The sequence below is a fragment of the Protopterus annectens genome, chromosome 2.part1 (genome assembly GCF_019279795.1).
Source record: "Protopterus annectens isolate FY-2018-M chromosome 2.part1, PAN1.0, whole genome shotgun sequence".
In the NCBI taxonomy this organism is placed as follows: domain Eukaryota; kingdom Metazoa; phylum Chordata; order Ceratodontiformes; family Protopteridae; genus Protopterus; species Protopterus annectens.
This window is the reverse complement of record NC_056729.1, coordinates 1,395,186,874-1,395,203,017: the sequence shown is the minus strand read 5'-3', so window position 1 is coordinate 1,395,203,017 and position 16,144 is coordinate 1,395,186,874. Positions and strand designations below refer to the sequence as shown.

The following is a 16,144-nucleotide window of genomic DNA, read 5'->3' as shown; positions in this document are numbered from 1 at the left end:
TTAATGTTGCCTAGCATTTGAGGAAGTAAGAAAATACATTACTTTTTTAATTGTAATGTACTCACTTGATTGAATACATTGTGCACATAATGTTTTCTCTACATATGCCAATATGTTGAGACAAAAGCAAGGTGAACAAGACATGCAACGTATTTATTAGGAGTGGGAGGGTAGGAAAGTTTTTGTTGATGTACTACAGTTATTAATCTCCATTGTATCTCTTCGGTGAATCTGAAATTTTATTTGTTTTGCTACTGAAACACATACCAAGACAAAGGGAGCACAGTAGGTTATTTGCAGATCATCACAAGGACCGGAGAGGGTTTCTCCACATAGTTCATTGGAAAAATGATGCAGTTAATGGTTATAAAAATAAAACATGACCATGGGTTTGGAAGAAATGGACTAGCTGGTGACTAGAACGGAAACAGTTCTACATAGTGTAGCTTGTGGTATGTCATTCCAGTGGGTTAGTGTAGTAAATTATATCCTCTCTCACTTTTACTGTCAGAGCTCCCACTGGAAAGTTTTAAATTCTTTACAACACCCATGAGGATATTCCAGTTAGACAGATATGGTACTTAACTATTTGCTGGTAGAATCTTAGACTATATGATGTTACAGTCTATTGAGCTAGAATCTCTGAATTGGTTCTCAGCAATCCTGACTGTTTTAAAAGTAGTATTAATCCTCTATATTTGTAATGATGCCTTTTTCCTTTTGATGTGTTTGGAATGTCAAATGAAAGGATTCTGAAGTCAGTTATTGACAAGTAGTCAAGAGAAAAAGCCATGTGTCAGATATCCTTTTCTTACAGTCATCCACTGCAGGAAAGACTAGGAAGAAACTGAATGTTTGAAATAGTTTTTACTGTTCTTTAGCTTTTTAATGAAACAAACAAAATTTTTCAGCAGATAAAAATAATAAGCAATGGGATCGAATTTTTCCATTAATAACATGCATAAAAGGCTACCGCAGAATGCATTGCGTTGTATTTGAAGGGCATGGCGCTTTACAGCAGATGTTGATCACCCTCACTAGAAATGATAGCAAGGGTGCAGAGGTGTTTGTGTGTTTCTGTTTTTTTTTCTTTCTTTCTATGAGACAAACTGAACAGAGTTTACATCTGCATGAATTGCAGAGGATCTTGGAATGAAAAAGAAAAAAGAAAAAGCTTAACTTTCACTTCTAATAAACAGATTAGTTTTAGAGCAGGTTTTCATTTTTTACTAAAAGAAAGAAACTGTGATTCATAGACAGAGACTGCATACTTAAGAAATTTGATGCACAAGGTGACTCGCAGCTTAGATGCATATTAACATGGTCTGAGGCTGCTTCATGCATTAATTAGCACTGCATTATGTACTATGTTGCCATAAATCCCAGCCATACTTTTATAAATGTTGCAATTACATTGGCCCAGTTGGAAAACCAGAAAAGCTAATTAAAAATAAATACATAGTGCATATTTCTGAATTTTAATTGAATTATGTGTCCAGGTTTTATAGAAAGGTTAGTGACTTACCCAAAAATTAGATGGAGGCATTTCTTGGTATTCAGGAAGTAAGCTCTGCTAAAGTAAAATGATTTCTTTTTTTTTTTAATGTGTGATGTTCATTTTTTTCAGAGGAACGTAACCCGTACAAGGAAGTTTACCCAGAAATGTGGATGGAACCTGAAGCCGCAGCTTACACCCCAGCTCCTCCAGTCAAAAAGCCAAGGAAAACAGCAGAGAAATCCAAGATCAAGGAAATAGTAGATGAAAGAACAAGAGGTATATTCAGTAACATACAAAATATTACCAGATTATACCTGATTTTTATGAGTTTTGTTGTTACAGTTAGCAATAAATGCAGCTCAGCAAATACTGAAGAAGTGTTGGAGTTAAGATCCAGTCATTTGTTTTGGATTCGTATAATTCTTTTCACTGAAGAAGCCTATATTATATTTTTATGTTTAGTCTCACAGTAAGAATGTAGATGCTCAGCATTCCTGTATAAGAGTGTCTTGACATCATCAAATATACAAAAGTTTTCCCTGTATATGAGCAGACTCCACTCTGTTTACAAAGTTCCCACCAGCAGTTTGATGAATTTACATGAAAATTACACCTGTAGTATACAGTCATGAATATTGAACAGCTGTATACTCATATGTGTTTTGATTCTTTTTTTATGTATGGAAGTTATATAGTGTCACAATCAGTTTATGTTCAAATTAGAGGTGGAAATTCTGTATATTTTTTAATTAAGTAAAACTTTAAAATGTTACATCTTTTGTTTAAGACGGCATCTTTTAGAAGTGCTGTTGTTTTGGTTTCACTATATTCATCATTGGTAAGAGCAGTTCATAGGTTCTTAGGTTCATAGGTTGGTACTAGGCTATCAGCCCTAGGGCCTATACAAGCCTAGCCATAACAATTCCCTGGCTATTTCTTCCCACACTGTTTACTTCCCTGGACCCCTGTCTAGCAGGGCGACTGACGTGATCCCCGCGGTGAATTTCCTTTCTCCCATCCAATCGTCAAGGTTCCTTTTGAAGTGGGCCAAAGAGGTGCTCTGCTTGACATGTATGGGCAAGTCCATTCCAGAATCTGGGGAGTCTCTGGGTCAGAAACCTATCCATCCAGCATGTTTTGTTTCTTGTGATGACAAGATTTAAATCCCTGGAGCGTGTGGCTCTGAGGGATTGGGATTTCTTTAAGTGTAGCATGTCCAACAGCTCTGGGTTTGACATGGCCTTGTATGTTAAGCAGAGCCTCTGAGTAGATGATGTGCGACAGAGTATAGCTGGAGTTTTTTAAGGCGGTCAGCATAACGCATCTGCTTTAGGCCTGTGATTCTTTTAGTGAGGTATTTCTGCAGCCTTTCTAGTTGTTGCAGATGTCTTGAGAGGTACATACTAAATGGGGCATTGTATTCTATAATGGGTCTAATGAGGGATGAGTACAGTGGGACAATTACCTCTTTTTTTCCGGATGAAAAGCCCTTAATGATGAGATGTGATGATGTGGTTATCCATGCTCCATGTCTGGAGCTGGATTTGGAGTCGGCTACTTTTACAGTCTGGGTTCTGTTCGTAAGCCAGTTGGCAACCCATCGAGTGACGTAGAGATTAATACCCAGCTTAGTAAGTCTATCTATGATTCCAGAGTGGGGGATGGTGTTGAAGGCCTTGGTGAGGTCCAGATAGGCTGTCTGGATCGCCTTACCCTCATCCACGGCTCTGGAGACTGATTCGAAGAAGTCAGTCAGGTTCAGGAGACAAGATCGGCCCTTCACAAACCCAAACTGGGTGGAGTCCAGTGTTAGAAGGTTGCCAATGTCTTTGTTTATAAGTTCCATGATAATACGTTCCATGGCTTTGTAGATCAGGCTCATCTGACTGATGGGGCGGTAGTTCCCGGGATCCAGTGGGCACGAAGCCTGAGGTGAGGGTATGATTAAACATGACACTTAGGTGAGGTGCCAGTTCATTTTGTAGTTCATGTATTATACAGCCTGGGATGTCATCTGGTCCAATGGATGCTGTATTCTTAGCTTTGGAGAGTGCATTTTTTACCTGTGTGGCTGTTATTACCGGAATTTGGCAGTCTTCCGGTATTGAGATGGGCCCTCCGACTACCAGGATTCTGAAAAAAATGCAAAGATAAAGACAGAGACAGGCCGCCAAGGTCCAAAACTGCTGACGATGCTTCTCCTAAGCCAGACGCCAGTTTGCCGGTACTCAGTGAGGCGCTTTCGCAGCCCCTGATACCCACTACTTCTGATTCGCAGGCCTCTACTGAGACCCATTCGGAGTCCGGTATACCGCGAGATACTTCAACTATGGAACCCGCAGATGTCTCTACCTTGGATGAGTCCGGAGCCTCTGTGCAGGCACGGCTTCTGAGGGTGTATTCAGGCCTACGGACTTGCATATTAAATCGACGCCCCCTTCATTACTAAGGCCTAAATCTCAATCCATGTCTAAAAAACCGATGCCCAGGCCACATGCTCAGGCTCCTATGCCTAAAAAACAAATGATAAAAATGGCTGAAGATCTAATAACTCTAATCAGGGGTAGTCACCCCCCCCCCTCCTCTAAGAGGCCTAGGGCTGAGCTTGATTATGTATCTTCTGATCAGGATTCTGTTTCCTCTGACTCTTCTGATTACCTGGATTTGTCTTTACCTACTTATGAGGATTCTTATGCAGAGGATTTTATTCCCTCTGCTTCCCCTCCTGAGGATTTTTCTTTTGGGGAAACCGTACATACTTTAAGGGAGCATTTTCACTGGGAAAGCCAGGAATTTTCTGATTCAAAAAAGAGGCTTAGGGATTTCCTTCTTCTACCTCAGCATAGGCCTTTGGCTATTCCTCCTGTACTGGACATTGTTGATGTTTTCTCGGAATCCAGTTTGGCCCCTGATTCCCTGCCTCCTGCTCCTAGTAAACCTGACAGATACTACAGAGTTCCTGAGTCCCACAAGTTCCTTTTCAAAAATCCTACTGCAGATCCAGAGACTATTTTTCAGGGGCTCAATGGCATTAAGGCTTCTACTGCTAAAAATCTTACCCCTTCTGATAGAGATTCCAGGGGGCTGGATAGATGGGGTAAAAAGGTTTATACTTCAGCAACCTTGGCAATCAGAGCTTTAAACTGCTAATTTCATATGTTAAAATATCAGCAACATGTCATTGGACTGCTTAAACAGAAAATGATGTTGATTCCTGACTGTGTAGAAAATAAAGATTTACAGGACTTAATGCATTCTGCTGAACAAGTTGGAAAACATACTTTGCAATGTGGTTTTGATTCTTTAGAGGCCTCTTGCAGAGCTGCTGTTACTGGGTCTGTGCTTAGAAGGCATGCTTGGCTTAAGGAGCAATCTTTGCCTGATCATGTTAAAGCTAAATTGTTGGATGCTCCTTTAAATCAGGACAGCCTGTTTGGCAACAAGGCTGAAGAAGTTCTTAAAAAGATGGAAGATAAAGCTAAATCTATGCAAACTGTTAAAGATTTTTTACAAGTGCAACCTCCTAGATTTAGTAGGCACTGGCCTAATAAGAATTAGTCCTTTCCAGCTCCTTCCAGGTCAGGTCTTCTCAAGCCAAACCCAGACTCAGCAAAAGCCCCTGGTTTCAGTCCCAGGGGGCTCTCAGAACTAAACAGTGGGGGGCCTCCACTTCCAAATCTGGGAATCACAAGACGCCCCCCCCCCCATGGTAAACAGTCTCAGTGACTTCCTTTTAAAATTTCCAAGCACTTATCTTCTGACCGCCCCTTTGGGGGGAAAGATTGCTCTTCATGCAAAGAACTGGGAACTCATAACCCAGGACAAATGGGTTTTAAATGTAGTGTCCCAGGGATACAGATTTCATTTCCACACGTTGCCAACACCAACCCCCAAATCAGTGGGCAGAGGCTCAAAAACAAGTACTTTCTCTCTTAAGCATGGAGGCTATTCAGCTGGTACCAGAAGAGGAAAAGGGACAAGGTTTCTACTCCAGACTTTTCCTGGTAGCTAGAAAAGACAAATCATGGCATCCTATCCTGGACATGTCTACTCTAAACACCTGTCTGGAGATTCCAAAATTCAAGATGCTGACTCTTCACCAATTACTTCCTATGCTAGGCAAAGATGCCTGGTTGGCAACACTAGATTTAAAAGAAGCATTCCTGCACATCCCAATCAGGGAATCTTGCAGAAGATACCTATGCTTCAAAGCAGGCTACACGCATTATCAGTTCTGTGCACTGCCCTTTGGTTTGTCTACTGCGCCCAGGGTATTCACAAAGTGCCTGGCTCCAGTTATTGCATTTTTCAGGCAAAGACGTATTTAAATATACCCATACCTGGACGATTGTCTAATTCAGGCAGAAAGCCAGGGCATACTTTTGAATCATCTGATGTTTGTAAAAAGGGTTTTAACTTGTCTGGGGTATATCATAAATGAAAAGAAATCACAACTGGTACCCTGTCAACAAATTACATTGCTGGGAGCAAGCTTGAATACAACTTCCCAGATGGCTTACCTCACGCCAGAAAAGCAAATTCATTTGATAACCTATTTCAAACAAGTGGCCACAAAAACCCTGCTATCTGCAAGACAAATACTGCAAGCCTTGGGGTTCATGGTCTCCTGCATTCTTCTAATTCCATATGCAAGACTGCATATGAGGAAACTACAGTGGTATCTAAAAAGCCTATGGAGTCAACATTCCCACAGCCTAGAAACAATGATTCCTATCATTCCTTGCTTACGCCTAGAGTTCCTCTGGTGGGCAGAGGCCTGCCACCAAAACAAGGAACTACCATTCACACTACCCCCTGCCGCCCAAACCCTAACAACAGATGCATCGGACTATGCATGGGGGGCACACCTGGCAGGGAAGTGCATTCAGGGCAAATGGAACCCAAGTCAAATGCACCTATATATCAAACAAAAAGAAATGTTAGCTGTACAGAATGCTCTGACAGCCTTCAAGGACGACATTCTTCCAGGACAACTAATGGTAAAGACGGACAACACCACGGTTATGTGGTACATAAACAAGCAGAGGGGTACACATTCCTACCCCCTCTGCAGACTAGCCATGGCATTGTGGAACACAGCCTTGAGCTAGCAAGTGCACCTACAAGCTCAATTCCTGCCAGGAAAATGAAATACACTGGCAGACAGACTAAGCAGAAACCTCATGGACCCACACGAGTAGAAACTGGAACCAAAGATTTTCAACATGTTGACAAGCGAATGGGGGAGCCCAGACATAGACCTATTTGCCTCCCCCCAGAACTATGAATTAGACAAGTTTTGCACAAGGACTCCCCACAAACAAGCCTGGAAAGTGGATGCTCTATCCTTCAGCTGGAAAAATCTATCAGTCTACGCCTTCCCCCCACTGCCTCTGCTCTCCAAAGTTCTACTAAAAGTCGTACAGGACAAACCAAGGATGATTTTGATTGCTCCAGACTGGCCGCGCCAACACTGGTACCCCCTCCTGCACAGTGTGTCGCAGTTATCTTCATGGCACCTGCCTCAGACCCCTTCCCTGCTGTCTCAGTAGGAGAACCAGCTTCTGCACCCTCAGCTTCCAACTTTGAACCTTGCAGCCTGGCTAATTACTTAAACTCACCCTTATCATCCCTCAGAAATCCTGTGATGGATATCATCTTATAGGCAAGGAGGCCTAGTACTAGAAAATCTTATGCTGAAAAACGGAAAAGATTCTGTGCCTTGAACCAATCTCAAGGGATGAGCACAGCAGCGCACAATTTACCTCAGATTTTGCAATACTTAACCGAGATGCTTCACAAGGGCTTGTCTTTTTCCTCCATTGAAATCCACACCTCAGCCATTTCAGCTCATTATAACACAAAACCTCCCCTCTTCTCATATCCTCTGCTCAAGCAGTACCTCAGAGGGGCCAAAAATATGAGACCACCCAGGAGAGCTCCAACCCCTGCCTGGGACCTTAACTTTGTATTGGAGAAACTCACTCTACCTCCATTCCAGCCAGCTGCTACTGCAGACTTAAAATTTCTTTCTTGGAAAACAGCTTTCCTTTTAGCAATCACTTCAGCTAGAAGGATATCTGAATTACAGGCCCTTATGGCAGTGGAGCCTTTCATCATCTTTCATGCGGACAGGGTGTCACTCAGGACCAATCCATCCTTCATGGCCAAGGTGGTATCCAGTGTGGCTCTTAATCAGTCCATTCATTTGCAACCTTCTTTCCCAATCCACAGAACAAAGTGGAACGGATTCTGCATTCCTTGGATGTGCACAGACAACTTAGAATCTACATGGACAGGAGTAAATCTCGAAGAAAATCTGAACAACTGCTGGCAGCATTTGCTGCAGGAGCAGAGAGGAAGGCAATTTCAAAACAAACCATTTCTAAATGGATAAGCCATTGCATTCATTTCTGCTATAAGCACCATGGAAAACCTATCCCCCAGGGGATCAGATCTCACTCCACCAGGGCTGCATCTTCTTCTGCAGCCTTTCTCAGAGGCATTCCTACCAGTGACATCCTAGAAGCTGTTACCTGGAGTTCCGTACATATTTTCTCCAAGCATTATCATTTGCCAATTTTCTCTAAATCCAGAGCTGGCTTTGCCACTGCTGTCTTGCAGGGCCTTAGAGCTGGCCCTAATGCTATATAAACTCCTCCTCCCAACCATAGCTTTGGGAATTTACCCAAATGTAATGACTGCAACAGTGAAACATAAAGAACATAGTACAGTTGTGTACCCTTACCATAAATGTAGATGTTTGAGTGTATTCACTGTTGCAGTCCTGGTTACCCTCCCTCCAGCTCCCTAACTTCTTCTGGCTATACCTCTACTTTTCTTTACTATGCTTAAAAGCCTTTCTGGTGTATTTGCTTTTTTGTTGGAGGTATACTTGTGTGTTTTTATGTTTATTTGCTCTCCATTAGTAAGGCACCTGACATCTTGGGCAAGAAAAACTGATGTAATAGCGTTAGCTGCATGTTTTATACCCCTGATGTCCTGACATCATGGAAGAAAGAAGCAACTGATGCAGGACCCAATACTTTGTTAATCAGGCCGACTGAGGGCAACCTGCAAGCAGATTACCCCAAATGTAATGACTGCAACAGTGAATACACTCGAACATCTACATTTATGGTAAGTGTACACAACTGTACTTTTTGCAGAGTACAGTTAAAAGCAGTATAAGAGTTTTATGCTGGTGTTAGTGCAGACTAATCACACCACAAAGGTCAGGGACATCCCCAGTGATCCAACAAACTCATTGATGTTGTTGCTTAGCAAAATATTATTGAACAACGTTACCATCAAACCATCAGTTATAACCTTCTACAATGGATAGGAGTTTAGTAAAATGTAGTGCTTTGTATTCAAGCCTCACTGGATGGTGTGCTCATCCCAGCAGCAGTGATATGCACAAAAACAGTATTGGCCATACACTACTGTATCCAAGTTGAGCTCTTACTTGTGGGACCTTGTTCTTTAGTCATTCCCCTCATTGAAATATTATGCATTTTGTGTCTGCACCCCTCATGAATGCCTAAAGAGAATCAGCCTTTAGGAATTAGCCATAAGCATTAATGTAGAATGTGAAGCACCTGTATCTGCATCTCCATCCACCTGTGACATACACAGGAACTTCATCATTTGTCATTCCACATGAACTAGATCTCCTGGGTTTACTGTTTACTAGAGAATTTAATGAAAATAATTTGCTGCAATGAAAAATCTCAGCAATATCTAATGCCCATAATTTCAAATTAGAAGACTCACACTATGGTGTCCAAATGCCTAATGATATGCTTATTCTTTCCTAAAGGTCTGATGAGATATTTTCTTTTTATGAATGGCAGTTAATGTTTTGGTATTACGGGTGCCTGTATACAGATGATCAGCTTTTAGTTTTGCTAGGTGTGACCTCGTGAATTGTTTTACTGTACGACAGTATTTAACAGTTGAGATAAAAAAGCCTACTTTGAAGATCCTCCTGCTTGCTTTCCCTGAAACAGTAGCACCAAGGTCAAGGACATGCTGTTCTTCCCTTTCCTGGAAGCTTTCTCAACCCCTGACAGTGGACATGAACTCGCCATTTGCTGTTAGTGATGGCTGTGTAGCAGTCCCCCCCACGGTACCCATCCGATCACGGCCCACTGCAGCTGCTGTCCTCCATACAGTTGAGATCATGTCAGACTCTATGGTTCACCTGGTCATATGTCCTGCTGTGGTCACCCACTGCATTAACATCTGTGAAGATCTGCTGTGAAATCTGCATTCTGCTTGACATATCTGCATGTCCCTTCTCAAGCAGGAAGGCACCTTGTCACCTAAAAGCTTCCACAGTGACCTGATTCTCAGGGTCAGTGAAGAGTGGTTTTCAGGGATTGAGACGCCAGGGTCACATAGTCCTAGGTGTCCTAAAAGACAACAGAAGGATAATACACATAAGTATCACATAACTACAAAACAACTATTCCCACTGGAGAAACATAAAACAGTCTAGAGATTTGAAATACAAACAACGGGATGGATGCAAAAAAGGAGAGTAACAATAGCAACTTATCCTTGTTTGTGCCATAACAAAAATGCAGCTTTGCTCCTCCACCACCAAAAGAACTGGCAAATGACACATTTTGTTAACAAGCCATCTTCGAAATGCTAAAAGTGCTATCAAATAAACCGTCCCTGAAACATGTCTACAGGTTTATCACAAAACATTCCATGTTAAGGTGTTGCCAATCATGTATACCTGTGAAGTGCCCTGACAAACATGCCATGCCATCAGGGGACACCTAACTAATACATACTGACAAAAGTGTAGAAGTCTTTACTAATCAAAAAAAAAAAAATTATATATATATATATATATATATATATATATATATATATATATATATATATATATATATATATATATATATAAAATTGCAGGTCAGCATATGCAGTATGTAGCTGACAAAATGCAAGCATACCTTTTCAAGTTCAGTAATCCTCTGTGCAGATATATCCCAAAGTAATAGCCTCATTTCTGTGTTCTCCACATAAATAAGTCTCTTCACCTTCAATTTCCTTAACTACAGAGTTGACTTTTTATAGGGTAGATTCAGGGCTGTCAGCACAGTGAAGATGCAAATGACATGTGAACTCATTAGAATTGCTGTATCCCAAATACTTGGCTCTGTGTAACATTTGTAAATATAGTGCAGGCACTCCCTAAGTCTTTGTTTTTAATGGATTGCAACTGTGAATGATACTTGTAGAGAGAAGGAAACACACCTGACACACCGTACATCCCATGGGTGCGTCAGGTTAGACTTGCAAAGTATTATCATATTGCTGTATATTGCTATGATATATATTATCATATATTAACTATATCAAGAATCTAAATGGCAATGCTCAGATCTGCTCTGAGCTACAACAGAATGGCATTAAATATACTGATCCCAAGGATATTGCCAATATCCTGGCAGATCGATTCAGTGCAAACTTCACCCGCCTGTCACCCCCTAAAGGGCCCATCTCAATACCGAAAGATTGCGAAATTCCAGTAATAACGGCCACACAGGTACAAAACGCACTCTCCAAAGCTACGAATACAGCATCCATGGGACCAGACAACATCCCAGGCTGTGTACTAAATGAACTACAAAATAAACTGGCACCTCACCTAAGTGTCATGTTTAATCATAGCCTCACCTCAGGGTTCATGCCCACTGAGTGGCACACAGCTACAGTTATTCCACTCCACAAGGGGGGATCCACCTTGGATCCTGGGAACTACTGCCCCATCAGTCTGATGAGCCTGATCTGCAAGGCCATGGAATGTGTTATTATGGAACGTATAAACAAAGACATTGGTAACCTTCAAACATTGGGCCCCATGTAGTTTGGGTTTGTGAAGGGCCAATCTTGTCTTCTGAACCTGATTGACTTCTTCAAATCAGTCTCCAGAGCCATGGACAAGGGTAAGGTGGTCCACACAGCCTATGTGGACCTCTCCAAGGCCTTCTACACCATCCCTCACTCTGGAATCATAGATAAACTTGCTAAGCTGGGCATTAATCCCTATGTCACTCGATGGGTTGCCAACTGGTTTACTGACAGAACTCACACTGTAAAAGTAGCTGACTCCAAATCCAGCTCCAGACAAGTGACAAGTGGAGTACCTCAGGGTTCAGTCCTGGGACCGCTCTTGTTTGGCAACTACTTCTCTGAAGTACAGGCCAACACTAAGTGACTTTGGCTAACAAAGTTCACAGATGCTTGGTACCAGAGCCATGGGCTCAAGCTCAATGCCAATAATTATATAGTTATTCCCTTTGGGAAAAAAACATGTACCCATGAATTACCACATAGGTGGCGGTACACTAAACACTGAAAGTGTAATAGACTTATGGACACAGGTGGACAGTGGTCTCACCTTCGATAACCACATCGCCACAAAAGTCAGGAAATCCTTCTATGTGGCAAACCTCACCACTAAGGGCTTTTCATCCAGAAAAAAGGAGGTCATTGTCCCACTGTACTCATCCCTCATTAGACCCATTATAAAATATGATGCCCCGTTTGGTATGTACCTCTCAAGGCATCTGCAACAACTGGAAAGGCCACAGAAATACCTCACTAAAAGAATCACAGGCCTAAAGCATATGCCCTATGGTGACCATCTAAAAAAAACTCCACCTATACTCTGTCGCATATCGCCTTCTCAGAGGCGCTCTATGCTTAACATACAAGGCCATGTCAAACCCAGAGCTGTTGGACATGCCACATTTAAAGAAATCCCAAACCCTCGGAGACATGCTCCAGGGATCTAAACCTTGTCATCACAATAAACAAAACATGCTGGAGGGATAGGTTCCTGACCCAGAGACTCCCCAGACTCTGGAATAGACTGCCCATGCATGTTAAGCAGAGCGCCTCTTTGGCCCTCTTCAAAAGGAACCTTGACGATTGGATGGGAGAAAGGAAATTCACCCCGGGATCACGTCAGTTGCTCTGCTAGACAGGGGTCCAGGGAAGTAAATACTGTGGGAAGAAATAGTCAGGGAATTGTTATGGCTAGGCTTGTATAAGCCCTAGGGCCGAGAGCCTAGTACACACCTATGAACCTATTAGGTGCAATTATGCAAGGATGGAAATGTAAGTAAACAGCACACAATTCACAGATTCTGTTTATTAACAATCACCTCCCCTTCATTTGTTGGCAACTGCATATTATATTATTGCCATTTAATATCCTTGCACATTTTAAGGACAATGATATAGAACGGCTTACAGACTGCATGTCTCAAATTACAGGTCAGGTAAGAGAAGAATGAACAACAAAGACAGAGAGTTAAGACAGATCTGCATATTTTCAAGCCGTACTCATAACTGGTTGTGTGATCACTTAGTGCAACAAATAAATAAGAAATGTAAAAATAGCAGTTGTGCGGTTTCATTACTGCAGATGATGATGATGATGCATTTGGTTGTATGTGGAATGATTTCAGTTCCTTGCGGCAAAGCTGTTTGTGTGGCAAAGAGGGATAAGGCACCCTTACGATGTTCTGAAGTTTAATTGGAGTAAGAGTTCAAATCCAGACCTATATAGAAATATGTCGTGTGTGCTACCGTTTTGTAGTGTGTATGTCATAGATTGCTTTTCCTTATTTCAACTACTTTTCCCTTTTTTTCCTTTTTTTTCCCTTGTTTTTTTTTTTGGGGGGGGCTATTGTTTGCACGATGCACAGCTTAGCGTAAACATGGGAAACAGAGAAAATGAATGTTAGGTTTGGCAGCGCTTATCTTGTTTGTGGGAAGTGCTGCAGTGCAGAAACTGGATTAGTTGCCCACCCAGGAACCAGACATAGCATCTGCGTAACACCTACAAACAGGGAGTCTGTAAAAGGGTAAAGGTCAAAAACAATCCATTGTTTCCATTCCTGCATTTCATTGCACAACTGCACTTAGCAATGTTGTGCAAAGGTTAGCAAGGTTTTCCAGCAACTGCAACGATTGAACAGCTGCAGACAGGACTCAGACAGCCAATAATAGAAACCAAAATATTAGATTAATTCTGTTGGGCACCCCGCAAGCCCACTAAGTGGCATTGCGCTGTGGTTAACACTGAGGCCTTAAGAATGATTAGGAAATTAGGGAATGCCATGTAACTAGTCCTGTGGCAGCAAGTGTAAGTGTAGGGCTGGAGTACAGATGGTCCTGGGTTCTAATACAGGGTGTGCATCCTTTTTGTTACTGTTGTGACAGTGCAGTGTATAGCAATGAACTGAGAAATAGGCAAAAGTTTTTACAACATTCTTGTGGCAACAGGCTTAAGTGTAGGACTGCCATACACATGGTCCTATATATTAGTTAGTTCTGATACAGGATGTTCCGTACACTTTTACTTTTGTTCCACTTCCCATTATATTCCCTCTCACTTATAACACTTTAGGTAGTGGAGCTGATATGAATTATATGTATGAGACACCATTATTGTGTTTTCAGCTGTATGACTGAGGGTAGACTGTGTACTATATTTCTGCAAGTATAATTCTGGTGTCTGAATTTGCATGGCTTTCACATACAAAACTGGATCTATATCCTATAACCTTGTTGCGTCATCGACATACATGTGTAACAGTTTATACTGTCACCAATATTTATGTATGATTCCTGACTATGTCTGAACAGCACCTCTTCTGTGACAAAGATGGAAAATCAATGCTGTGGAAGAAATGTTTTTGCCCCTTTTGCCTAAGTTTGAATCCCACACTGTAAAACTCAATTATCTTTAATGTGTAAAGACAACAAAAATGTGTCAGGTCATTACATGTATGCCCCCAGTGCATGTCTGCAAACTTAAAACTCACCTAACAGTTACTTTCCAATTTCCAATATATATTTCCAGGCTACATCAGTAGATACCACTCAGACTAAGGCCAAATGTCAGATTAATTTCAGTTATTTAATTCCCCCATGTTTGATACTGCTGCTCTCCACTTAACATCATGCAAATGCATTTGGCATTATTGCTCGGGTTTGTGCACTACCAGTAAAAGTGATAACTGGAATTGTCAGGAAAGCATCAGTTTCCATTGCTCTAGTTTGGCTGGTAGAAATGGGTGGCATTGGAGAGGAAGATGCCAGGTTTAGGGGACAGAGGTGGGGTGTCCAGGATATTTACAGAACTCCTGATAAAGCACCACAGCCAAAGGCTTGACTATTCTGGCTCCCATTACAAGTCTGAGGCATGGAATAGTTTGGCCTAGGCTGTATCCAGTGCGAGTGGTATTCCACACACTGGGGAGCAATTTAAGCATCATGTCAGTAACCTATTTGGAATATCCGCGATGGTGCAGCGATAGGGTTGTTGCCTCACAGCAAGAGGTTCTCTCGTTCAGTTCTCAGCTAGTGTGCTGGGAGTGCCTTCTGTGTGGAGTCTGCATGTCCTCCCTGCAGGTCGAATGGCGTTCCGAAAGACATGTGTGAATGGGCATGCCTTCTTTGAAGGTTGGGCATCGAACTGGCAACTCAGCACCATGAAAATCTACTGCCAGTCATTAGCAGTCCTGAGTTCCGCTGTGGCGACCCCTAACCGGGAAAAGCAGAAAGGCAACAACATCAGTAACCTATTTGGTAGGAAGAGGGATACCGACAACTGATGGTTGCATGAGTTTCAGACTTTGGACATCCCACAGTTGTGTAAGGGCCCAGGCTGTATCCAGTGCAAATGGTATCCCACACACTGGGGAGCAAAGTAAGCATAATTTCAGTGACCTATTTGGTAGAAAGAGGGATGCTGACAACTGATGGTTGCATGAGTTTCAGACTTTGGACATCCCACAGTTTTGTAAGTATGACAATAAAAGAGTACTTTTAAGACTTATAAAACTAAATATTGGTAAGAGTGGTATGCATAATGCTCTTCTGTTCTTTCCCCAGCTCCCAACAATTGTGAGTTCAATTGGAAGGCTCATGTTGGTTGGTTGGAGGGACTGAGGGAAGCAAGTGGTTTGTTTGCAGTAGAAGAGAAGTGTTATTGTAGCTTTAAAAGGTAAAGATATCTTTTTTGATCTTTTTTACAGTTGTATCAAATTGAGCATGCATATCTCAACAGTAAAAGCAAGTATGCATGCATTAGTCTGTAGCAAAAACTATTGTAAGAGTTCAGCATTAGTCTGTAGTCCAAGGTTGTGGGTTCAAATACCATGATTCCCAAGTATACAGTGCTGTTATTTCTTCAATAATATTTATATTAAATTAAAAACTCTATACCTGTGGCACAAATGCCTTGCTGTAAACTGTAATTTGTATAATTGGAATACGCATATGTACAGCATATGCACATTTCAAGGATTGCTTTCAGCAGTCTGTAGTATAGTGTGTATCTTTTAGGATGTATACTTAAATGTAGTACTTCAGATAAAATAGTTGTATAATTGTGTTAATGCATTGTATGTCACATATGATGGTACTAAGTTTTTTTTCTCTCACCCCAACCCTTATCTCTGTTTTTTTATTTTCACTTGTGTCATCAAAATATCTTCATGTCATCCATGTGTGTACCACATCACTAAATGCCATATTTTGGTTTCTATTATTGGGCGAAGTAGGCCAGCCCCAGTGGAATAGCCTGCTCCTGTTCCACCGGCTCCA

At 41.7% G+C, this 16,144-nt stretch overlaps 1 protein-coding gene across 7 annotated transcripts in view; it reads left to right on the top strand.

The window, feature by feature from the left end:
• Positions 1 to 16,144, top strand: part of DNMT3A (DNA methyltransferase 3 alpha) — a 5,166,949-nt gene that overhangs the window by 3,983,257 nt on the left and 1,167,548 nt on the right. For all 7 annotated transcript variants that reach the window (XM_044062880.1, XM_044062879.1, XM_044062877.1 and 4 more), the window contains one exon: positions 1,628 to 1,774. In XM_044062880.1, coding sequence (XP_043918815.1) covers positions 1,628 to 1,774 — 147 coding nt within the window. The remainder of the gene's footprint in view (positions 1 to 1,627; positions 1,775 to 16,144) is intronic.